At 37.4% G+C, this 27,236-nt stretch overlaps 1 protein-coding gene across 1 annotated transcript in view; it reads right to left on the bottom strand.

The window, feature by feature from the left end:
* Window positions 1–25,222, bottom strand: part of Nfat5 (nuclear factor of activated T cells 5) — a 106,627-nt gene extending 81,405 nt beyond the window's left edge. The window contains exon 1 of the mRNA XM_076839601.1: window positions 25,092–25,222. Within this exon, the coding sequence (XP_076695716.1) occupies window positions 25,092–25,164 (73 nt within the window). The 5' untranslated portion in view covers window positions 25,165–25,222. The remainder of the gene's footprint in view (window positions 1–25,091) is intronic.
* Between the last annotated feature and the right edge of the window lie 2,014 nt (window positions 25,223–27,236).

Below are 27,236 nucleotides of genomic sequence, written 5' to 3'. Positions count from 1 at the left end.
AACATTTGATTTATTTGCTAAGACGCGTTATGAAGCCATTCTTCCTAAGCACTTATACTCAAAATGGAATGACTTCATGGTAAACTGCTGCTTTATAAAATGGAATAACTCAGGGCTAGGCACAGGCTGCTCTCCACACACCCATAAAAAGGAATAAAAGGTGGATAAACCTCAAAACCTTATCATAGCATGAAGCATAGCTCAGTCATAAGAGTATCTGCCTAGCATGTGTGAAACCTGGATTTGATCTCCAGCACCACCAAAAAAAATAAATAAATAGAACATAAAAAATTTTAATTTTCTGAATAAAAGAAGCCAGACACAAAAGTCACATATTGTATAATTTCATTTTTATGAAATATAATAAACCCAAAATAGGTAAATACACAGACAAAGAAGACAGACTGGTGGATTCCCCAGAGCCAGGAACAGGAGAAAGAGGGGATGAGGAGGAGCTGTTCAATGGGTATAGGGTTTTTCTTTTTGGCTACACACCAATGTACATTTTAAGATATTTCGGTTATGAGAATTTATGTGAATTTGAATGCAATTTTAAAAAGTTTTGTTAATTCCTTATGTGACCACCAGGTAAAATATGCCAACAAATTCAATGGGATCTCTTCCACAAGGAAAGAAAATCTCTGACTACCTCCTGAGTACCAAATGCAATGCTAGATTCTTTAAATTCACATTATCTCAGCAAAGTTATTAATTTATCATAATAGGGGGCAGGGAGGTACGGGTGTAAATACCAACTGTCCATTTGAATCCCAGCTCCACAGGATTAAATACAATAATAAAATTGGACAAGCTGGACTAAATGCAACAATTCAAGAATCCACTGACTCTCATAAAGAATTAAATAAATATTCATTATTAATTGAATAAACGTTCATTATTAATATACTATAATTAAGTTTATTATAGCTAATATAATAAATATCAATGTTGTAAGACATTACCAATATAACATTTTAGTCTTGGGGGGGCTGGGGTGGTTGCTCAGCGGTAGAGCACTCGCCTTGCACGTGCGAGATCCTGGATTCAATCCTAAGCACCACATAAAAATAAATAAGTGAAATAAAGGTATTGTGTCCAACTACAACTAAAAAATAAATATTTTTTTAAATAACATCTAAGTCTATTTCCTATTGCTTTTTTAAAATAATAATAATTAACTAGCATCATAGTTTTGTTTTGGTGCTAAGGATGAAACTCAGAGCCTCTCTTGCTCATTCTAAGAACAAACTCTACCACTGAGCTACATTCTCTCTCATCACACTTTCATATCTTCCTTTTAAAAAAATATAACATTCAATCACAAGACATTTTCTTCTATCATTATTCTCTAAATACATGATTTATAATATAGTGTCATTTATGAAGATTAAACTAAAGATAATAACCAAGCTTCCTCTATTTTCCCTAACTGAACCTTGAAGGATTTTAATAAGCTAAGAAAAAAATTTTAAATAATAGTTATAAAAATTCTCTTGATGGAAAAATAAGTATCTTATGTTTTAAATGTTGTTTATTTAATAAACTGAAAAGTTGAAGTTGAGATTCATACTACCAAAGAAAGCAGCAGAGCAAAGATTTGAATCCAGATCTGCTGATTCCAAAACTTATATACTTAATCACAATAAAATGATATAAAATGATTTGGGTATGGTTTTATCTAATAAAAAACAAGAAGATAAAGCATGTCAAGTTTGAAGTATTCACTGGAATATGTAAGAGCTGAAGAGACTTAGAAATAGAAGACAAGCTGAGAGTGATGATACACTGGGAGTGGTAGTACATGCCTGTAACCCAGCAACTAAGAAAGCTGAGGCAGAGGATTTCAAGTTCGCCACTAACCTCTGCAACATAGGGGCAATCTTGTCTCAAATTTAAAAAATAAAAGTAAAAAGAGTAGGGGATATAGTTCAGGAATAAGCACTCCATGTTCCTAGTTCTAGGTTTTAAAGGAGAAAACCAAAACATGCAGACTAATAGTCCCATGGATTCATGATCTTCCTCCAATCACCTCAGGAGTGTTTTATTGTTGTAGTTGTTGATACTAGGGATTAAATCCAGGGGTACTTCACCCTGGATCTATAACCCCAGTTTTTTTTCTTTTCTTTTTTTTTTTTTTTATTTTAAGGCAGGGTCTTACTAAATTGCCAAGGGACTTGCTAAATTGCTGAGGCTGGCCTTGAACTTGTGATCTTCCAGCTTAGGCCTCCAAAGTCACTGGGATTACAAAAAAAGTATTCCTTGTCACTGTACCTAGCAATAAGTCTCTCCAAGCCACTCCCCCACATTGATCATTCTTGGCAAGTGACAGTTTATTTCTTAACAGAGAAAACAACCTAGAGGTCATGAATTTACCATACTTCCTTTCCTTACCTTGGTGCCTTTGGATCCAAGGAAAGAAGAAACTCTGGATATTAGATTCCCTTTTCCTTGGGCTCCAAAACTATTCCTGACCTTTATCTTCAACTTCACACCACAAGATTCATATTTTCGGTCTGGGGTTGTGGCTCAGCGGTAGAGCACTTGCCTTGCATGTGTGAGACCTTGGGTTTGATCCTCAGCACCACATAAAAATAAGTAAGTGAAATAAAGGTATTGTGTCCAACTACAACTAAAAAAAAAAAAAAATTCATATTTTCATTATTTACTAGCTTCTACCCTTTGGTTCTCTTCACAACCACCCTCCACTTTCTCTATTCATTTACTAATCAATTACTACTTGACTTCTGTACATAAACTCCATTCAAATTGTGGTGTTAGCAAGAAATTCCTAATTGACTTATTTCCACCTTCTGACACACCTTACTAGAACAACTTTCAGGAAATTCCTCTTCCACTATCTTCTGTTTCTTTTCTTCCTTCATTAGCTTCTCTTTAATCTACCCTTCTCTCAATGCCCCTGAAGTTATTTTGGTGGTTTTCTTTTCTCTTTTCTCTCAGTGTGATGTTAGGATCAAACACAGAGACTTGAATACAAAGCACTCTAACACTGAACTACACCTTCATCTTTCCTCTTTCAATTTAGTTGGCTTGCTTTTCATCTCCACATTCTAGACACCAACCAAATTTAGGATCATGATACTCTTACTTGAATTCTCAAAATTATTTTGTTAAAAATGTAGCTGTGCTGCAATATCAGAGATTTGAATTAAAGTTCTTCATTTGGTAAATGTCATGTTATTTCAGCTTCCTCCTTAGATTTTTTTTTTTTTTTTTTTTTTGGTACCAGGGATTGAACCTATGGAAGCTTAACTACTAAGCCACATCCCCAGCCCTTTTCTGTATTTTATTTAGAAACAGGGTCTCACTGAGTTGCTAAGTGCCTTGCTAATCTGTTGAGGCTGGCTTTGAACTCATGAGCCTCCTGCTCCAGCCTCCCAATTGCTAGGATTACAGACATGTGCCACCCATGCCCAGTATATCCTAACGTTTGAATGCAGTATATACCAAAAAATAAGAGAACTCAGTCCTATTTTTAAAAGGTGACAAGTTGAAATAAAAATTCTGATTAAGATTTTTTTATTAATTCATGTATTCATATTTACCAAGGATTTGTACATATATGATATGTTCAAAACACATCAGAATAGCCAGGCACAGTGGTGCATACCAGTAATCCCAGCAACTCAGGAGACTGAGACAGAAGGATCACAAGTTCAAGTCCAGTCTCGGCAACTCAGGGAGACCCTAAGCAGCTGAGTAAGGGCCTGTCTCAAAATACAAAGGGTTGGGGATGCTATAGCTCAATGTTAAATAAAGTGTCCCTGGGTTCAATTCCCTATATTTAAAAAAAAAAAAAAAAATCAGATACATAAAGCTAATTTATTCATATTTGCCACTAATGTAACTAGAAAGAAATATGTACTTAAACCTGAAATTTGCTTGTTTCTTCACAAAATAAACAGCTATTAATGTTGAATTTTAAAATGATTAAAGCCAGGGGCTGGGGTTGTGGTTCAACGGTAGATCACTCACCTAGCGTATGTGAGGCCCTGGGTTTGATCCCCAGCACCATATATAAATAAATAAAATAAAGATATTGTGTCTACCTACAACTAATATAATTTTTTAATTTTTATAATATATTATTTTTTATTTTTATTTTATATATATATATATATTTTTTTTTTTTTTTTTTTTTAAATAATTAAAGTCAGCCACATTGGAACACACCTGTATTCCCAGCAGCTCAGGACGCTTAGGCAGGAGGATCTTAAGTTCAAAACCAGCCTCAGAAATTTAACAAGGCCCTAAGCAACTTAGTGGGATTCTGTCCAAACAACAAAAAGGTCTGGGGATGTAGTTCAGTGGCAAAGCATCACTGGGTTCAATTGTCAACACAAAAAAATAAATAAATAGGATTAAATTCTTAAATTGCTCAGACAGGGACAGGTATGAATCCATTCTTATATACACATCTTTTTGCATAATATCAAGTTCCCAAGCATAAACCTTATTATATTCCAAAAGTAAATTATTCCATTCCATAGAGAAAGTACTCTAAAAAAATTTTTTTAAAGAAATCAAAGGGCTGAGGTTGTGGCTCAGAGGTAGAATGCTCACCTAGCATGCATAAAGCTGATACTCAGTACCACATAAAAATAAAATGAAGATATTGTGTCCACCTAAAACTAAAAATTAAATATTTTGATTCAAATGTATGATATGTCAAGGTCATTGTACTGTCATGTGTAACTAATTAAAACAAATTAAAAAAATACAAAAAAAAATGAAAAAAAAAAAAGAAAAGAAAAAAGAAATCAAGCACAGTGCAATGGTACACGCATGTAATCCCAGCAACTCGGGAGGCTAAAGGATGATCAAAAGATCAAAGCCAGCCTCAGCAACTTAGTGAGATCCTATCTCAAAATAAAAAACTAAAAATAAAAAAAAGGGCTGGGATGTATGTGGTTCAGTGGTTAAGTGTCCCTGGGTTCAATTCCTGATACCAAAAAAAAAAAATCAATCAATCAAAAACTGAATAATACAATACTTAAAATTAGCACAATTACTTAGCTTTAGGTGAATCTTCACTAACAACTCACCCACTATATTGGAATTATGACACATCACTACTGAAGAGACAAAACAAAACAGCAAGTTCATAACAATGAGACTCACAAAGGTAGTTTACCACTATCAATGAAACCAACAACCACTTCATTTCTGTTAAGGATGCATACCCTAGAAAAGACACAAGCAAAATTCCAATAGATTTATATTTTAAAAGCCAAAGATTTCCAGATGTTATAATACATTAATTAAATGTTATTTGCCTGCAAAAAACATACCCTTACCTCTTAAGAGTTCTACACTGAAATATCAACATATATTATAATAGTAATAATATTCATCTTTTAACTAGACTATATTTTAAAGAAGAGACTGAGGGGGGTGTGTTAAAACATGAAAACCAGCCAGGCACCATGGCGCATGCCTGTAATCCCAGTGGCTCCGAAGGCTGAGGCAGAAGGATTGTGAGTTTGAAGTCAGCCTCAGCAAAGGCAAGATGCTAAGCAACTCAGTGAGACCCTGTCTCTAAATAAAATACAAAATAGGGCTGAGGGTGTGGCTCAGTGGTCGAGCATCCCTGAGTTCAATCCCCAGTACACTCCCCCCAAAATTAAAAAAGATGAAAACCATAAATTTCACAAAAATTTAAATTTTAAAGTTACCTATGCCTGTAGTCCCAGCTATTTGGGAGGCAGAGTGAAGAGGGCCCCAAGTTCAAGGTCAGTCTCAGTATTTAGGGAGGCCCTAAACAATTTAGTGAAAGCCCATCTCAAAATAAAATATAAAAGAACTAGGGATGTAGCTGAGCAGTAAAGTGTCCCTGAATTCAATCCCCAGTACCAAAAATTAATTAATTAATTTAATAAGGTACTACTTTTACCCCATCAAATCCAAAAAAGTTTTAACAAATCATTAGAGGGAAAATGAATACTTAAATAGAAAATTGGCTATAAGATAAAAATAGACACATTTTAATAGATAAACAGTTCAATCTCTACCTGAAAAAATAGTCAATCTTAATAGCTTATTAAAAGAATAAGCAAAATATGAAATTGTTATTTTTTTTTTAAAGATAATACTTGAGGGGTTACTCAGTGGTAGAGCGCTTGCCTAGCATGTTCGAGGTATTGGGTTGGATCCTTAGCACCACATAAAAAGAAATAAAATAAAGGTATTGTGTCCAACTACAACTAAAAATATATATATTTAAAAATAAATAAACAAATATATATAAATGTCTTTAAATATAGATTAAAAAATGTTGAGCTGGGATTATGGCTCAGTGGTAGAGCACTCCTCTAACACATACGAGGCCCTAGGTTCAATCCTTAGCACCACAGAAAAATAAATAAATAAAATAAAGGTATTGTGTCCAACTACAACTAAAAAATAAATATTTTGAAAAAATGTTTACGGGCTGGGAATGTGGCTCAAGCGGTAGCCCGCTCGCCTGGCAAGCGTGCTGCCGGGGTTGGATCCTCAGCACCACATACAAACAAAGATGTTGTGTCCGCTGAAAACTAAAAAATAAATATTGAAAAATAATTCTCTCTCTCTTTAAAAAAATAAATAAAAATAAAAAATGTTTATTAGCATAAGTAGTATTTTGCTATTATTAAGTATATAAAAATAGTGTTCTAACCAATAAATGAAGTAGTCAAACCCCACTAATATTCTGTTTACAGCCAGTCACCTAAATGCTTCCTCATATAACTGACATTTTTATTTTAAAGGGATCAATTGCTGGGCTAACCTATATGAGGGCATGGGTTCAACCTCAGCACCACAGAAAAATTAAAATTAAAAAATAGAAAAGGGGGCTGGGGCTGTAGCTCAGTGGCAGAGTGCTTGCCTAGCATGATTGAGGCACTGGCTTGCCTAGCATGATTGAGCCTTAGTGTCACATAAAAATAAACAAAATAAAGGCAAGCTGTTCATCTACAACTACAAAAATTTGTTGTTTTTTTTTTTTAATAGAAAAGGATTAATTCAAATGCTCATGAATATTAATCACAAGACTGAAATAACTAAAAAAATTTTTTTTCTTCTGGACTTAAGAATCTTATGACTAAAAGACTAATTTCTAGCAGAAAAAATAAGTCTTAAAAATATTCGCTGACCACAGCTGCACATGCCTGTAATCCCAGCAGCTCAAGAAGCTGAGGCTGGAGGATCGAGAGTTCAAAGTCAGCCTCTGCAAAGGTGAGGTGCTAAGCAACCCAGTGAAACCTTGCCTCTAAATAAAAAATTACAAAGTAGGGCTGGGGATGTGGCTCAGTGGTTGAGTGCCCCTGAGTTCAATCCCTGGTATCAAAAAAATAAAACTGAGCTGAGGTTGTAGCACAGTGGTAGAGCGCTTGCTCAGCATGTGTGAGGTACTAGATTCGATCCTTAGCACCACATAAAAATAAATAAAGGTCTACTGACAACTAAAAAAAAAAAAACAAAAAAAAATATTCTTCACTTTTAATATAATTATTCCAAAAGTATTAGTATTATACTAATGAAATCAATAATACAAATAGGTTGTCTCAAATCAGTGTTTTAGATGCTACTTTGCTCCCGAAACCCTGCAGAAAATGAAGGGCAAAATAATTTATATGCAGTATTTTTTGCACATGAAAGATATATACATTTTTTAAAACCAATCTATAAATAACATTATTAAATCTTATTTCTCATTGGCATATTTTTAAAGGTGACATTTGCTCCTGGAAATATGATAGTTAAAAAGTTACAAGATTCAGGTCTAGAGTTGTAGCTCAGTGGTAGGTCACATGCCTTGCACACAAGAGGCACTGGTTTGAATCTCAACACCACATAAAAATAAATAAAGATATTATGTTTATCTACAACTAAAAAAAATATTTTTAAAAAAAAGGTTACAAGATTTGCTGAGCATGGTGGCACACGCCTGTAATCCTAAGGGTTCAGGACCCTGAGGCAGAAAGATCATGAGTCTAAAGCCAGACTCAGCAATGGTGAGGCACTAAGCAACTCAGTGAAAACGAAACAAAACAGGGCGGGGGATATGGCTCAGTGGTTGAGTGTCCAAGTTCAATCCCCAATACCAAAAAAAAAAAAAAAAAAAAAAAAGAAAAGAAAAAGAAAGTTACAAGATTCAGCCAGGAGTAGTGGAACAAGTCTACTTGGGAGGCTGAGGCAGGAGAATCACTTGAGCTCACAAGTTCAAAATCAGACTAGGCACCAAACACAGCAAGACCCCATCTCAAAATAAATAAAAATAAATAATTTTTTTTAATTATAAGATTCACTTAATAGTTGTTGTGGGGTAGGTTCATAGGAGTGATCCTCACACACCCACATCACTTCACTCTACTGAAATCCCAGAAAAAGCACACCAGGTAAAAGATTTCAAAAAAGCCAGATTATATAGAGCTAAAGTTGGAATTAAAAAAAAAAAAACCAACACTATCTCCAGTTCTAACATCACATTATATAAGCTGGTTACATTCTGTTGTGTGGAGCACAGACTTTCCAAAACCCTTATTAATGAGACTTGTTCCAAAAATTAATTCTCCCAAACACAAAGGGAAAAATACAAATCCTTAAATATAATTTTAAAAAAATATATATTTTTTGATAAAAGCAAGAGAAAGGTCACATTTCTAGCTTTGTCAACTATCCCTGATGGTTCCATTAATTTAATCATTCTAGATTTTATTTTTTCACTCTTGAATGGAGATATAATATTGCCTAAGAGAACTTTTTCTCATTAAATTACATAGTTACACATTTTGCCCTAAAGCTACCTCTTTTCAAGCTTCAAGACAACTTTCTGATTTTAGTATTCTGAGTTTAGTAAACAAATCCTCAATTTTCATCTTACTTTTATATAAACTATCTTTACAGATTAAATAGTTTCAATTCTTTAAAGGCCTAATTCTTCATCTGTAGTCAATTTAATGCAGTTAGCCCAACTGAAGATTGGCTACATGGTTGTGTGCAACTACCATACAATCCACTCAGACTTCCAATACCCTCCATTCCTTCTCTAAGAACAATGAGGATCCCAGAGGCTCCCAGAGGCTCAGGAGGCTCAGACAGGAGGACTGCAATTTCAAAGCCAGCCTCAGCAAAAAGTGAGGCGCTAAGCAACTCAGTGAGATCCTGCCTCTAAATAAAATACAAAGTAGGGCTAGGGATATGGCTCAGTGGCCAAGTGCCCCCTGAGTTCAATCCCTGGTGCCAAATAAATAAATAAATAGGGTACATTCCCTGCTTTGAGAATCTTAACATCTGTTTCAGTTTAGATATGTGGTGTCCCTCAAAAGCTCATGTGTGAGACCATGAAAGAATGTTTGGAGGTGAAATAATTAGATTATGAGAACACTGGCCTAATCATTGGATTAATCCACTGACATGGATTAACTATGTGGTAAATGAAAGCAGGTAGGGTGTGGCTGGAGAAAGTAGGTGGGGGGGGGGGGGGCGTGACCTGGGGGTTTATATTTTGTCCCTAAAGAGCAGAGTTGTCTCTGCTCTCTGGTTGCCATGTGCTGAACTGCTTTCTTCTGCCACAGCCTTTCCACCCATGATGTTCTACCCAGAGTTGGTCAACCATGGGCTCAACCTCTGAAACTGTGATCTAAAATTTAAAAAAAAAAAGAAAGAAAAGTTTTCCTCCCTTTAAGTTGTTTTTGAGAGATGTTTTAGTCACAGTGATAAATAGTTGACTAAAACCATGTCCATTATATTTTCAATATAAAAACTGGACTACACTAGGTATTTTTTATGGTTTAATTACACCTATGGCTGATTCTAATACTTTACAATTATCTTATGATTTGGACTTCTTTTCCTGAACAGATGTATACACTGCTAACCCTTATCCATGTGGGATATGTTCTGAGACCCCCAGAGGATAGACCCCCCACACATAATACAAAACTCTGATTTGGGGCTGGGGTTGTGGCTCAGTGGTAAACTTGCTTAGCATGTGTGAGGCCCTGGGTTCGAGTCTCAGCACCACATACAAATAAATAAAAAACAAAGGTCTATTTATAACTAAAATAAATATATATTTTTTAAAAACTCTGATTTTACTACATCTTTTCCTATACATAAGTATATAATAAAGTGTAATTTACAATAGATATTAATAATTAATAAAATAATAATTATGACAATATGCTAAGATAAAAGTTATATGAAGCCAGGCATAGTGGCACAAGCCTTTAATCCCAGCGGCTCAGGAAGCTGAGACAGGAGGATCTCAAGTTCAAAGCCAGCCTCAGCAAGTTGAGGCACTGAGCAACTCAGTGAGAACCTGTCTCTAAATAAAATACAAAATAGGGATGTGGCTCAGTGGTCAAGTGGCCCTGAGTTCAATGCCCGGTACCAAAAAAAAAAAGTTATATGAATATGATCTCCCTGTGTTGACAGAGTAAAGACAAATGTAATATTTTCTAGCTGAGTACAGTGGTGCAGGCCTATAATCTCAGCAATTCAAGGTGGCAACTTTGAGGTTAGCCTGGGCAGCTTAGTGAGACCCTGTATCAAAATAAAAAATTAAAAGGGCTGGGGATATGACACAGTGGTTAAGCACGCCGGGTTCAATTCCCAGAACCAAGAGAAAAAGAAAAGAAAAAGTTAAAAGGGCTAGGATAAGACTCAGTGATATAATTCCCTGGAATTCAATCCTCAGTACCATAAAAAAATAATAATAAAAATAAATAAAATTTAAATTTGGGGGGTTCTAGAGTTGAACAGGGCACTTTACCATTGAGCTATATCCCCAGCCTGTTTTTCTGTTTTTTGTTTTTGTTTTTTGAAACATACTCTAACTTTCTCAGAGTTTACCCAGTGGCTGAGGCTGGCCTCAAATTTGCAATCCTTCTGCTTCAGCTTCCCAATTATCTGGAATCACAAGGGTCAACCACTGTGCCAGATAAAATGTAAATTTTTTTTAATATTTATTTTTTAGTTTTAGGTGGACACAATATCTTTATTTTACATTTATGTGGTACTGAGGATTGAACCCAGTGCTTCATGCATGCTAGGCAAGGCCTCTACCACTGAGCCACAACCCCAGCCCGAATGTAAAACTTTTTAAAAAAAGAAATTTTAACCAGGCATAGTGGCAACACACCTATAATCCCAGCTACTTGGTAGATGAGGCAGGATTTCAAGTTTGAGGTTGACCTGGGCACTTAGCAAAACCCTATCTCAAAATAAAAATTTCTGGAAAGGGCTAGGAATATAGGTCAGTGGTACAGTGCTTGCCTAGTAAGCATGAGGTCCTGGATTCAATCCCAAGCATGACAATCAATCAATCAATCAATCAATCAATAAATCCCTGATAAATCTATACTTTGCTACTTATAGAGTAACATAAGAATGATATGAGTTGAACCAGGCACAGGATAGTAAGCCTATAATCCCAGCAACAAGAAACTGAGGCAGGAGGATCCCAAGTTCAAGACCAGCATCAGCAACTTAACAAGGGCCTAAGGAACTAAGTGAGACTCTACCTCAAAAACAACTAAAAACAGGGGGCTGGAGGTGTAGCTCAGCAGTAAAGTAATCCTGGGTTTAATCCCCAAAAAAGTACCAAAATTAATAATAATAAAAAAATATCTGGGGCTGGGATTGAGGGTCAGCAGTAGAGTACTTGCCTCGCATGTGTGAGGCACTGGGTTCGATCCTCAGCACCACATAAAAATAAATAAACAAAATAAAGATATTGTGTCCATGTATAACTAAAACATGTTTAAAAAAATTTTTTTGAGATGGTTGAGGTGGTGCATACCTGAAATCCCAGCCCACTCAGGAGGTTGAGGCAGGAGGACCACAAATTTGAGAGCAGATATGCAATCTAACAAGATTTTGTCTCAAAATAAATTTTTAAAAAATGGGCTAGGGATGTAGGTCCAGTGGTAGAGTTATGTTCAGTTCAATCCACAGTACTGGGGATAAAAAAGAAAAAAAGAGCTGGGCAGGGTTGTGCATGACTGTAATTCCAGTAACTCAGTCAGGCTCAGGCAGGACAATCCTGAGTTCAAGATCAGACTCAAAATTAGTGAGGCCCTAAGCAACTTAATGAGATCCTGTCTCAAAATTAAAAAGGGCTGGGGATGTAGCTTAGTGGTAAAGCACCCCCAGGGTTAAATCCCTGGCACCAAAAAAAGAAAAAATATATGAAAGAACAAAAAATATATTACCTTTATGCCCATTTTTAAAATACAATGTTACCTTTTAGAAGGCTATGGTGGTAAAACAACAAAACTTAAAATTCATCTTTGTAATTCTAAAAAAAAGGCAAAATTAATCTATGATAAAGAAAAGCCCATCGGTAGTTCTCTGGGGCTGGAGTGAGCAGGATTAACTACAAAAGAATAAGAAGTAGTTTTACTGTTCTATACCTTGATTATGTTGATTGTACAAACACACACTTGTTAAAAACTCACAGAAGCAACCCCTATGGAAAACAGTATGGAGATACTTCAGAAAACTTTTAATAGATCCTCCATTTGAACCAGCTATTCCACTACTTAGTTTATACCCAAAGGACTTAAAATCAGCATGCTAAGTGACACAGCCACATTAATGTTTATAGCAGTTCAATTCACAATAGCTAAACTATGGAACCAACCTAGATGCCCTTCAATAGAGAAATGCATCAAGAAAATGTGATACATATACACAATGGAATATTAAAGAATGAAATTACGGCATTTACAGATAAATGGATGGAACTAAAGAATATGATCCTGAGTGAAATAAGCCAGTCCCAAAAAACTAAAAGCCGATAGTTTTCGCCGATAAGCGGATGCTGATCCATAGTGGGGTAGGAGGACAAGGAAGAATGAAAGAACTTTGTTTGTGTAGAGGGGAGTCAGGGGAGGGGAAGGATTGTGGGGTTGGGAAGGCCAGTAGAAAGAGACAGACGTTACTACCCTATATACATGTGTGATTACACTAGTGGAGTGACTCTGAACCATGTACAGCCAGAATAATGAAAGTTGTGCTCCATTTGTGTACTATATGTCAAAATGCATTCTACTGTAAAATTTATTTATTTATTAAAAAAAAAAAAAAAAAAAACCTCACAGAACACCAGGCATGGTGGCACACTCCTGAATTCCAGCAACTGGGAAGCTGAAGAAGGATAACAAGTTCTCAGCCAGCGTCAGCAACTCAGCAAGGCCCTAAGCAACTCAGTGAGACCCTGTCTCCAAATAAAAAATAGGTAGGGATGTGTGTCAATGGTTAAGCATCCCTGGGTTCAATTCCTAGTTCCAAAATAAAAATTAAAACTCAAGGAACATTTAAAATGAATGTACTTCTGTACATTGAAGAAGAAGAAGAAGAAGACACAAGAATACTATTGAGTAGAACCAACAAAATGTATAGTGTCATGCAAAAACAAACCAAAAGACGGAAAGGGTAGATTTAAAGAAAAAGGGAAAGGAGAACCAAAGTAAATTAATAAAACTCCATGGGAAATAAAACTATTCATATTGTATTTTATAGTTTTATAGTTTTCAAACCCCTTCAACATTATTTCAATTGTATTCCCCTTAAGTCTTAATTAAGTAAGCACTGATAACATCTCTAAAGGACTGCTTTTGTGATTTCCCGTAGGGTCACAGGGTAAAACTAGAATTAGAACCCAAAACTCCAAATTCCTAACACAGAACTTTCAGAAAGTTCCAGAAATGAAAATCAACCATAGCAAGAAACAGAACTCCTAATGCTCCTATTAGTAGTTTCTCCTATTGATCATCTCTTCTCAAATTAATCTCTGAAATAGCCAGCAGAAATAAGAATTAATAACTTCCATAAAAGTACTGCCAAAGAAATCTATAGAGTCCCAACCACCTCCATTTCTAAATTCTCCTTAAGTGGTGGCTTCCACTTAACCCTGCTTCTATGTTTTACCTGAATCCCACTATCAGCCAAGAATGAATTTCAACCAGCCATCTGCTTCAGCTAAATCTTAAAAACTATCAAAGAAAAAAATGATTTGTTGATTGTGAATGTTAAAATTTTCCTCCAAAGGGGTCATCATCATATTTTTACTGATTTCTATTGTGTGACTTTTCATTACTTTAAGGAAACTGCTTATCTGAAGAATCCTATACAAAATATTCTTTTTATACCATCTAAACAGTAGTGTAATCTTTAGGGTCCAAAGTACAAACACCCATTATCAAATGTTTGTGCTACACAAATCCATACAAGATCATAACTCTAGGGTAAAACTGTTGAGGTTCAAACTGGGCACAGTGGCACACAACTGTAATTCCAGTGGATTGGGAGGCTGAGCCAAGAGGATCAAAAGTTCAAAGCCAATCTCAACAACTTAGTGAGGCCCTAAACAACTCAGGTGAAACTATCTATTAAAAAAAAAAAAAAAAAAAGTGGTTAAGAACCCCAGGTTATGGGCTGGGGATGTGGCTCAAGCGGTATCGCGCTTGCCTGGCATGCGTGCGGCCCGGGTTCGATCCTCAGTACCACATACAAACAAAGATGTTGTGTCCGCCAAAAACTAAAAAATAAATAAATAAATATTTAAAAATTCTCTCTCTAAAAAAAAAAAGAACCCCAGGTTCAATCCCCTGGTACAAAAAAGTAAAAGTTGAGGTTCAAATTCCATCCTGGTCCACTAGCTTTGTAATCTTGGAAAATTAATGAAAACTCAATCAAATCCTTCTGTACCTCAGTTTGCCTTAGCAGGGCACGGTGACACACACTTGTAATCTCAGCTTCTCACAGGCTGAGGCAGGAGGATAACAAGTTCGAGACAGCCTGAGAAATCTAGCAAGAACCAGTATCAAAATAAAAAATTTAATAAGTACTTCAGTGGGAGAGCACGTGCCTCGCATGTGCAATAGCCCTGGCTTCCATCCCCAGTACTATAAAAAATGAAAAAGAATTTAAAAAATATTGCTTAACTAGATTTTTTAAGTTAAAACTAATTTTATAAATGTAATCAACTACTTATTTCACTGTTAAAAACTTGTCATATTTTCAAAACTAATTACCAAATTTAGTAAAGTACTAATCACAATGTTTTTTGAAAAGGAAATAAATGTTAGACATTTATGGCTGGAAAGCAATAATAACCATCAACCTATTTATCTTATAGACTGGGAATGTAACTCAATGGTACAGTGCACATAGAGTGTGTTGTCTAGCATCCATAAGACCCTGGGTTAATCCCCAGTACTACAGAAAAAAAGAAGGAAAAAAGGCTGTGGGTATAACTCAGTGGTACAGTGGTTGCCTAGCATATGGGAGGTCCTGGGCTTGATCTGCAGCACCACAAAAAATAAACAGAAGAGGAAAGTATCCATTTTTTAAAAAGTTAGTAAGGGTCAGGCACAGTGGTGCATGCCTGTGATCCCAGTGGCTCGGGAGGCTGAGGCAGGAGGACGGCAAGTTCAAAGCCAGCCTCAGTAATTTAGCAAAGCCGTATGCAACTTAGCAAAACCCTGTCTCAAAATAAAAATAAAAAATAAAAAAGGACAGGGGATATGACTCAGTGGTTAAGCTGCTGGGTTCGATCCCCAGGACTAAAAATAAAATAAAACAAAAAGTTAGTAAGAATCAACCAGGTGCAGCAGTGCACACCTGTAATCCCAGTAACTGCAGAGATTGAGTCAGAAAGATAGCAGGTTCCAAGTCTCAAAATAACAAATAAAAATGGATGGGGAGGCTGGGGTTATACCTCAGTGGTAGAGCACTTACATAGCATGTGTGAAGCACTAGGTCCAATCCTCATTACCACATTTAAATAAAATAAAGGTATTGTGTCCCTCTACAACTTAAATATATATATATATATATATATATATATATTTTTTTTTTTTTTTTTTTTTTAATTGAATGGGGTAGAGTGCCCATGGGAGCAATCCCAAGTACCATAAAAAATAAAATAGTTATTAAGATTAAAAATAACTAAATAAAACAAAACTGGAATCTCACTCATGTAACATATTTTCAGTTCAAATCATTAGAAATATATTTTTATCACAGCATCAGGATTTATTTATATTTCAAAGCTAAACCTATTATCTATGGATAATTCATAAAGAAAATTTCTACCTTTTCATTCAACAATATTTATAATTAGCATCTTATACACCTTGTTATTTTTTAAAACTTAATTTCCATTAACACAACAGCAAATAAAAAACACATGAATCTCTTTAATGTAACTTGGAATAAATTGGTAGCCAATAACAAGAAAATAATATAGTAAACAACATTTCTATTGAAGAATGTCTTTTACCTCATTAATATTAACAGAACTATCCTGTGTCCACTAAATAATCAGGTCTAACTGATCTCTTATATAATTTAAATCTTTTTATTTTATTTAATTTACTTATTTGAAGGGTATTGAACTCAGGGGCACTTAATCTCTGAGCCACATCCCCAGCCCTTTTCTTTGTATTTTATTTAGAGACAAATTCTCACTGAGTTACTTAGGGCCTCACTAAATTGCTACGGCTGGCTTAGAACTCCAGAGCCTCCTGCCTCAGCCTCCCCAGCCTTTGGGATTACAGATATGCACCATTGTACCCACATGATCCTTTTTTTTTTTTTTAATAAATACCTGCTATTTCCAATAGAAAATATAACCTAATGAATCTACTTTTCTAATAAAAAAATGGCCATTTTTATATGTAATACTGATCACAATAGGAAATGTTTTTCTGCATTACCACTTTCAAGTTAGGGGACTACTACAATTACACAAAAGAGTCAAGAGTGAATCAGCTACTCAGAAGGCTGAAGCAAGAGGACTAAAAATTCAAGGAGCCTGGGCAACTGAGACCCTGTCTTAAAATTAAAAAGACTGAAGAAGTAACTCAATAGTAGAGCACTCCTTGGGCTGGGATTGTGGCTCAGGGGTAGAGTACTCACCTGGCACAGGCAAGAAGCTGGGTTCAATCCTCAGCACTACATAAAAAATAAATAGGAATGGGGATGTGGCTCAAGTGGTAGCATGCTCCTCTAGCATGCATGAGACACTGGGTTTGATTCTCAGCACCACATAAAAATAAAGATATTGTGTCCACCTAAAACTAAAAAACAAATTTTAAAAAATATTAATTAATTAATTAAAGGTATGTGTCCAACTACAACTAAAAAAAAATAATAAAGAAAAATAGTAGAGCACCTCTGGATTCAATCCCCAGAAGCAGGGGGAAAAAAAAAAAAAGAATGACTCAAGCCTGGCATGGTAGAACACCCCTGTAATCCTAGAGATTTAAGAGGCTGAGGCAGAAGGACTGCAAATTCAAGGTCAACCTCAGCAATGAGGCCCTAAGGACTTAACAAGACACTGTCTCAAAATAAAAAATAAAAAAGGGGCTGGGGATGTAGCTAAGTGGTTAAACAACTCTGGGTTCAAACCCCAATACCAAAAAATAATAAATTAAGATCAGACCATGAATCACATAATTAGAACACAGATTTACATCCATTTATTTTAATAAGCAATCAAATTCTGGTATTAAATGAAAATAAAGAAATCAAGTGCTGGGTATATGGCTCAAGAGCAGAGCATTTGCCTAGCATGTACAAAGCCCAGGGTTCAACCCCTAGTACTTAAAAAAAAAAAAAAAAAGAAGCAGAATTTAGGCAGATACAAAAACAGATGATAGGGCTGGGGTTGTAGCTCAGTGGTAGAGCGCTTGCCTAGCATGTGAGAGGCCACTGGGTTCAATTTTCAGCACCACATATAAATTTAAAAAAGGTACATTGACAACTGAAAATTAAAATTTTTTAAATACAGATGATAGGGAGCTGGGGTTGTGGTTCAGTGGTAGAGTGCTCACCTATTACATGTGAGGCACTGGGGTGATAAGAAAGAAAACAGAGAGAGAAAGAAAGAGAGAGAAAGAGAAAAAGAAAAAGAAAGAGAGAAAGAGAAAAAGAAAGAGAAAGAGAGAGAAAGAAAGAGAAAGAAAGAAAAAGAAAGAGAAAGAAAGAAAGAAAGAAAAAGAAAGAAAGAGAAAGAGAAAAGAGAAAGAAAGAAAGAAAAGAAAAGAAAGTCATTAAAAAAAAACAGATGACAGGAAATCAGAGATGTGGATTTTATTGGCAAAAAGCTGGGGTGAACTAGGAATGATTTTTCATGTTATGAACTTAATTGTTTCTATAATTATATTCTTAGTTTACAAGTATGGATCCATTCAGATAATAAATACTAAACAAGAAAATAATTGAACATATATTTTTTTGGGGGGGAGGCGGGTACCAGGGATTGAACTCAGGCACTCAACCACTAATCCCCAGCCCTATTTTTCTTTTTTTAAAGAGAGAGAGAGGGAGAGAGAGAAAATTTTTTAATATTTATTTTTTAGTTTTCAGTGGACACAACATCCTTCTTTCTTTCTTTCTTTCTTTCTTTCTTTATTTTATGTGGTGTTGAGGATCGAACCCAGCGCCCCGCGCATGCCAGGCGAGCGCGCTATCTTGAGCCACATCCCTAGCCCTATTTTTGTATTTTATTTAGAAACAGGGTTTCACTGAGTTGCTTAGTGCCTCACCATTGCTGAGGCTGGCTTTGAATTCACAATCCTCCTGCCTCAGTCTCCCAAGCTGCTGGGATTACAGGCGTGCACCACATGGCCAGCTTAATGTTAAGTATTTTTGATAAATCTAGCTCTCATAAGATATCTTCACATATATCATCATGTAGGTGTTTTATGGTCTAACTACTTTAACATGGGTCCTTGCAAGATAAATAAAACATGTCTGATGGCAAGTTAAGAAATACTCCATGAAGTCATGACTGGGGATATAACTCAGTGGTACAGCACTTGCCTAGCATGCAGGAGGCCCTGGGTCCTACTCACAATAGGGGAGTGAGGGAGGTGGAATTCCATAAAGCCAACAAAACATTGCTATATTTCTAGGGTTTTCAGTTGTCTATAATTCTACCTACATGATAATCAAACAAATTGGCAATAGTTGGAAAAAAATAGTTGTTTTCTCCTAAGTCATTATATCATCTCTTAAAAATCTCAGTCTTAAACATTTAAATCATGCCAAGATTATATCAGACTGCCACTGAACTTTTACTTACCAATTCTTAATCCATAATGTTAACCAATTCTTTAATCCCTTCTTGAATCCATAATGTTATCCCTTAGGCTTTCTTTTCAAATATTTTTTTAGTTGTCAATGAGCCTTTATTTTTATTTATGTATTTACTTATATGTGGTGCTGAGAATTGAACCCAATGCCCCATGCGTAGAGCAAGTGCTCTACGACTGAGCCACAACCCCAGCCCTATCCCTTAGACTTATAAAAGCATTTAAAGGGGTTTAGGGCATAGTTCAGTGGTAGAGTGCTTGCCTAGCATGCCCAAAGCCTTGGGTTCCATCCACAGTACTGCAAAAGAGAAGAAAAAAAAGCATTTAAATTTTTTATTCTATTGTTTTTCTCTATTTTCTTCAATTTGCTGAGTTATTTTTCTTGTTCTTTGATTTTCTATCTTATTATCTTACACCTCTGTATTTCTTGAATAACCTCTTAATCTATTTGTTTGTTTTCGTTTAGTTTCATTTCATTTCCTAGTTGTTTTTTTGTTTGTTTGTTTGTTTGTTTTTTGGTATGGCAAACAAAGTAAAGCAAAATGGGTATTTTGCGGTACAGAATAAGAAATGATAACTTCTCTGTAGCTAAATTTTTTTCTAGGCACTTCAAAGAAGATCCCTAGATTCAGAGGTTCAACTCTGAATCTAAGTGCAAACCATTTTATTTAAAGCTATGTTCTTTTAAGATAAGGAAAATAGCTGGGCTCAGTAGCACACACCTGTAATCCCAGCAGCTCAGGAGGCTCAAGCCAGGAGAATCACCAGTTCAAAGCCAGCCTCAGAACCAGCGAAGCACTAAGTAACTAAGTAAGACCCTGTCTCTAAATAAAATGCAAAATAGGGCTGGGGATGTAGCTCAGTGACTGACTGCCCCTGAGTTCAATCCCTGGTACCTCCCTCCCCCGCAAAAAATAAAATATATAGCGTGTACTTTTGTCCAGGATATTCTGCATTAAAAATACAAATTGTTTTTAATATAATTGTAACAGCACTATTTTTATTTTATTAAGAGGGTTACATGTTAATTCTGAGATCATTAGTAACATTGTTTTAATGGCCATATATTATTATTGCATTAATTAACTAGACCCCTTTTGCCAGTTAGGTAGTCACCATATTAAATAAAAAGATGGTAGCAAGAAGGACCAGCTCTTAAAAACACATGTTAGTTATATTATATGAGATATATGCTATTGTTGGTATTTTTTTTCTCCAAATGGTAGATATTATATCTATTTCTAAAGCTTAATAATACTCAATTATAGATTTTCTAACTTGTTTTCCTAAAAGAAAAAATTTGGAAAATGTGTGTTCTATAAAGAAAATGAACATATTTTATATCAATTACTTAAATTCCTCACTCTGAGCGTGTTTTTAATTACTAGAAAGAAATCTACACTACTGATGTAAAGTTTGCATAAATATTACTGGACAATACTTGATATTACATAACACAAGGAATCTGTACAGTACAGTAGTTAAGAACACAGACTGTAAAGGGAAAAGACAAGTCAGAAACATGGCTTTTTAACTTATTAACTATGCGACTCCAGGTAAATTACTGAACTTCTCTATGCCTTCATTTCCTCATCTCTATGGTAGGATAGTTTCTAATAATCATTTGAAACTTTTATAAAAATTCAATTAGTTAATATATGTAAAGTTCTTGGCACATGGTAAGCACTCTATTGATGTTTGTTGTTTAATGATTTTTTAAGTTAGCTAACATTTACTGAGCATCTACTATATACCAAATTAAATATTTTACATGAACTCCCCTAGTATAATTCTTCATAACAACCTAGGATGATGATACTATGATTGCCCCAATTTAAAGATGAGAAAATTAAAGTATAAAGATTAAATGAAGTCCCACATAGTGGCAGCTGCCTGCAATTCAAGCAACTCAGGAAGCTGAGGCAGGAGGATCACAAGTTCAAAGCCAGCCTCAGCAACTTAGTGAGATCCTAAGCAATTTAGGGAGACTCTGTCTCAAAACAAAAATGAAAAGGGCCGGGGATGTGGCTCAGTGGGTAAGCGCCCCTGGGTTCAATTCCCAGTGTGGGAGAAAAATAAAAAATATCAGCAATGAGTATGTGGGAGTTCATATCTATTTTCTTTACTTTTATGTATTTTTTAAGCCCAAATTAAAGGTTAAAAAATAGCAATGAGGTAGTACAGATTAAATACTTCATTAAACAAGCAAACAACTTTCTTATATCATCTCAGGTAAAAATTCAAATAGGACATAATATACCTGATACTTGCATGTTTTGCATTTTATATATAATCTGTAAAAGGGTGGTCTTAAATTGTTGACTAGTCACTAAACCAAAACAAAAAATCAACAAAGAGGCAAAAACATGTAAACACATATTAAGCTTCTATGTATTTCCATCAACTCATTAAAAATGTTTTAATAATTAACACTTTTTTTAATAATTTTGTTTATTTATTTTATGTGGTACTGAGGATTGAACCCAATGCCTCAAACGTGCTAGGCAAGCACTCTACCACTGAGCCACAATCCCAGTCTCAAATAGTTAACACTTTTTCTTCCATATATCTCTCTGCTGCCTAATAACCTCTATGATTATAACACTGATTTGTTGCCCAGGAAATAAATGAGATGTTACACACAAATATGACTCCACAACATAGAAATCTGCTTCTTTAAGAGACACTTCTAAAAATTTCTTTCTTCAGATTAGAGTTTCAAAAATATTTGATACAAGGCACTTTTTTAAAAATATTTTTTATTTTATTTTTTTAGTTGGACACAATACCTTTTCTTTATTTTTATGTGGTGTTGAGGATCGAACCCAGGGTCTTGCACATGCTAAGCGAGCGCTCTACCACAGAGCCACAACCCCAGCCCCACAAGGCACTTTAATACACACTAGCTCACTAAACTAAAGAGGTAGCTATCTTAATAGAAAAAATATTAAAAGTTTAAACAGGTAAAATCACTTATCCCAGGTCACAGAGCTAACAAATTGCTAAACTGGTATTCAAAGTTAAACTCAATTACAATATCCACTTTCCCCTCACTATATCAGACTACTCTTAAGCAAGGGGAAAACCTACCCTCAAATCAGACTTAAATACTGAGGGCCTTCTTCAAGTGGGCCCTAAAGTCACTAGTTGTATATGTATTTGTGTATATTTATGTATAGTGTGTTTGTGTGTGTATACATACTTATATTTCCTAGTGGCACCTTGGCATGGGTAACAAGCACTAAATAAAACACAGAGAGCATTGTTTCGGCTACTGTGGGATTCCCCACCCCCCCAAGTTATCTTAATTTCAGCCTGTTTCTCTCTCTCTCTCTCTCTTTTTTTTTTTTTTTTGTAGTTGTAGAAGGCCTTTATCTTGTTTATTTATTTATTTTTTTAATGTGGTGCTGAGGATCAAACCCAGTGCCTCATGCATGCTAGGCAAGCACTCTATCATGAGCTACAGCCCCCAGACCCTGTTTCTCATTTCCATAATAGGAAAATTAACATCCTTGCTGTCCAAATCCAGGATTACAAGATTCAAAGATGATAAATGGGAAATCTATAAAATCTATTTAAAAACACAAAGAATATTTGATGTCTTAAAATGCTAAAAACAAAATGAAATTTTCTAAATTGTCACTGTTTATCCTACAGATTCCATAAACATTTCCAGGACTTTCTAAAGCCTTTTTTCTAAGCATAACTTAATCATCATCTCTATTACACAGCTTTTCTTATCCTTAAATATAATGTAAAATTACAAAAACATCAATGTTTTAGTAAATAAATGTTTGAAATATTCAGCATACAAAAGTTCTAAGTTTGGAATTTCCAAACTAAGTATGTGTTTTGTGTCACTCTTCTAGTTATTAACTCACCTTAATGTTTCAGCCTTTTCACATTTGGTTTGTATGTAAAAAAAGAATAAAGATCTGGAAATCTATAGTAGCACCCAACACATAATTTAAAATGATTTTTGTGGGTTTGTTTTTTTTTTTCAAGTCTTCTCAAAACAAACGCAACAGCCAAAAAGCATTTCAACATAACAACAAAATACACTGAAACACTTAGCTGCTCTAAAGAAGGATCAGGCTATTTAGGAGAAAACTACATTGTGTGAGTTTGCAAAGTTTCACACTTTCCCATTTAAATTCCATTTGAGAGAAAGTCTTTGCATACTAACACAATAGGCTGTAAAATGGCACTTTGCTGACCTTCCAATAGTCCAACTCTATGAAAATTCTGTGATGGGTGTAACTTCAGAGAATCTGAAAAACACAAAAAGCATTAAGTACTTTTTATGCTGGATGAGAAAAAAATGCCAAGGATAACATACATCTCTTATATAACTATCATATATTTTTGAGATCTAAGGCCCATACTTGTATATATATTCCCTACAAGAGGAATGCTTAATTGCCTCTACATTGATCTCTAAACTAAACTTAGGTTTTAATAAAGTATTTGTTTCATGGAAAATTATCTGACGATTACTGCCCAAATGGTGTTAGTGTCTTGACTATTTTTAGCATCCAAGTGTACCACATTAGTCCTTCTCTAAGATTCATCTCTTGATATTGTCTTCCTCCTGGCACTCAAAACTACTATATTTCTTGACTACTTCAAGTAACATTGTCCGAAAAATATCCACAGGATGGTTGGTGACCGCCAACTAAAGTCATCGAAGCAATGGTTACAGTAACTAAGTAGGATTCTGTACACAACTCAATAGCCAGTCCATAAAGTCCAGTATCTTCCAGAGTAAACCACCTTACTGTCATTCACTTAAACAAATATATTAATGTGAAGTTGAAGCCCCTGTTTTGTTCGTTTGTTTTGGAGGGGATGGAATCAGTGGATGGATGCATAAGACCAAAAACAAGCGAAACGCTGAATTTCTCAGGAAAAGGGTTCACCTGGCATATTTTTTTAACATAATGAAATGAACAGTTAACAATTCAGTTATGTCCTTCGCCTCGTCCCAGTGGTTTAAAGAGTGATGAGTGCAGTGGGAGTATTTTGGTTTGATGCCCCTTGCATAGGGAACCTGTTCTGACACATTCTTGTGGTGTCCAGTATAGGAATTTAATGCCAATAGAAATCAGCTCAAGTATTAATATTTAAGATGCTGGGAATCCCCTGCAGGCCTTAGCCAAAAAGAGTTTTTAAGTGGGAATGTCTGTCCACTGTCCCCTCCCTGCAAGAAGCCCTTGAACAGCAAAGAAGAGAAAATTCTCAAAGGGCAGCGTCCGTGCCTCAGCCTGTTACTCCAGAGAGAGGAGAGGAATAAAACTAACCCAGAGAGAGCACCCCTATCTTTGAAAAGAGAGGGAGAAGTAAGTAATTAGAATGCCACGGAGGTGGGAAAAGAAAATTCGGGTCCTTTCCAGCGAAGATGACGAGGAAAGGAAGAACGCCTGGCCGAGGGGGGCCGTCCCGACAAGGGGAGGGAGTGGACTAGGCCAGAGGGAGAGGGGGGCAGAAAAACGGCGCACAAACAAGCCGAAGGGGGGTAAAATGGTGACCCTGCCCCCAGAACCGGCCTCCGGCCACGCCGCCCGCTGGGGGGCAACTTTGCCCGGGAGGAGGGTCCCGGTAAGAAGAGCCGTGGCGCGCGGATCGCCGCGGCCCCAGCGTGGGGCCCAGTCCGGGGTGATCCCCGAGCGGGGGAGGCCGGCGCGAGCTCCTCGCAGAGGGTGGCCGAGCCCGACCTGCCGCCGGACGCTCAGAGCCAACGGTGCCGCAGACACCGGGGGCCGACGGAATCGGGCCCCGGGCGGCCCGCGGCTCCGCGGGGGAGGGGCCGCCGCTCCTCCGCCTGCCCCTCCACCACCAGCCATCCCCCGCACCGCTCCCCCACAGCAGCCCGACAGGCTCGCGAGGTCCCGGCTTCGCCGCCCCCGCCCCGACGGGGACCCCCTGGGCTCCCGGGCGCCGGCTCTCCCCGCCCCCACGCCCCACCCCCCCAGCCTGACTCACCTCGCGAGTAAAGGGACTTGGGCGATTCCAGGTCTAGGTCCGCGCTGAGCAATGAGATGAAGTCCGAGGGCATCGCAGCTCGACCCAGCCCGGCCCGAGGGCAGCGGGAGGGGGGGAGCGGCGGTGGCGGCGGCACCTCCTCTCCGAGACCGCGGGCACCGAACCGGGGGCGGCGAGGCGAGGGCGGCTGCTGCTGCCTCCTCCTCGAGGGCAGTGACTTCCACCGAGCCAAGGACCAACGAAACGGCGACGGGGTGGAGGGAAACTCCACAGGGACTGATTCCCGGCGAGCCAGGAGAGAGTTCAGGGCGGGGAAGGGGAGTGGGGGAGAGCCAACGGGTCCGTTTCGTGCTTCTCCTCAGCGAAAACTGACGGTCGCCGCCACCGCCGCCGCCGCTGACAGGAATCTGAGCCCCGCCCCCCGTGGGGCACTGCGCAGGCGCGGAGGGGGGCTCCCGAGAGCCAGGAACAGCCGGGCAGCAGCCGGAGGGCGGGGAGGCTCCTCACGGAACAGCATCAACAAGGGCTTCGCTTCCTGCCGCAGCTGCCCGGGCGGCTGATCCCGAGCCGGGGAAAGGGCCCCGCCGGCAGGGAGGGAGGGAGGGAGGGAGGGAGGTGGGGAGGCGTCACACGCTGGGGCCCCGAGGAGGGAAAAGGTATTTGCACCGACCTGGTGGCGGCGAGCCTGAGGCGGCCTGCTCCGCGCCGCGGTGTGCGCAGGAGGACACGGACCCGGAGCAGCCGAGGTGCCTGCAAGGGAAGGGAAGAACCCAGCGACTCGCGGCGGCCGAGGCCAGAGTTTCGCAGGCAAATGGAGTTTCGTCGTTTGGACAGCGACCAGCTCTTTGGGGTTTTCATAGCAGTGTCTACAATAAGCTGGCCAAACGACTGTCAAACTCATTTCTTAATTAGGAAATGGTAGACCGTATCCTAAAAACACCAGGTTATTGATTGTTTTTAATTAAAGTGTCTTCTTCCCTCCCTCCCCACACACACACCGACTTTGGAGACTGTAATTTATTACTTTAAAAAATCTGATCGCGCTAGAGTATCTGAAATTTACTCAGAGTGGGAAATAAGACAATTTAAAAATTGGATCTTGTGAATCCACCTGGTTGTTTTAGAGGGGGAAAAAAAAAGCGAACCTAAAACGCTACTCTTCTATACAGGTTTTCATTTTTGAGTTTTGGACTAGACTAGGATGGAGGAAGAACACACGCACACGTAAATGAGTTTTTGCTATTCTGTTCATGGGGGCCAAAAGTTTCCATTGCAAAAACAAAAATCCTCACCTACACCGCAGACCGTTTCCTGACTCTTAATAGACTTCTGGGAGATTTTTAATCAAGTTATTAAAATATCAATTGGAGCTCAGGGTGTGCATCTTGAGAAAGAAATTTAATCTTTGTGGAATATTGATGGCAACAACCGCATGGGTAAGGATTTTGAGCTATTTGAGTTGGTTTTGTTTCTGTCATTTTTTTTTCTTTTCTTTTTAAATTAATTTTTATTGTAGGTTGTTCAAAACATTACATAGTTCTTGATATATCATATTTCACACTTTGATTCAAGTGGGATATGAACTCCCATTTTTACCCCGTATACAGATTGCAGAATCACATCAGTTGCACAACCATTGATTTACATATTGCCATTCTGGTGTCTGTTGTATTCTGCTGCCTTTCCTATCCTCTACTATCCCCCCTCCCCCCTCCCCTCCCCTCTTCTCTCTCTACCCCCTCTACTGTAATTCATTTCTCCCCCTTATATCATTTTATCTTAACAAAGATCTTATAAATCTTAAAAATCAGTCTGTTGTATTATGTACATGTATGTAATTTACAGCCTCTCTCACCCATGAATTTGGGCACTTCATCTGAACTTAGAGTGCTGGGGCTGGGGGAAGAAAGTCTCAGCAAAGGACGCCCCAGTTCAGTTGCCTCTGGGGTGGGCCCTTTACTAAGCTCTACCTGCACATCTAGAATTTAAACTTGTTCATCAGAGCCTACCTATCTTTCCATCTGAAAATCTGATTCAGGTTGCCAAATTATCTTTGCAGAATTCTGTATAGCAGAGAAATCAACCTGTGAACATTTTCCTCCTGTCAAAAGGTAAGAAAGCTTTTCAGAGCCACCCGAAGATGGC

Source organism: Callospermophilus lateralis, chromosome 18 (genome assembly GCF_048772815.1).
Source record: "Callospermophilus lateralis isolate mCalLat2 chromosome 18, mCalLat2.hap1, whole genome shotgun sequence".
NCBI classification, from domain to species: Eukaryota; Metazoa; Chordata; class Mammalia; order Rodentia; family Sciuridae; genus Callospermophilus; species Callospermophilus lateralis.
This window is presented reverse-complemented; position numbering and strand designations above follow the sequence as displayed.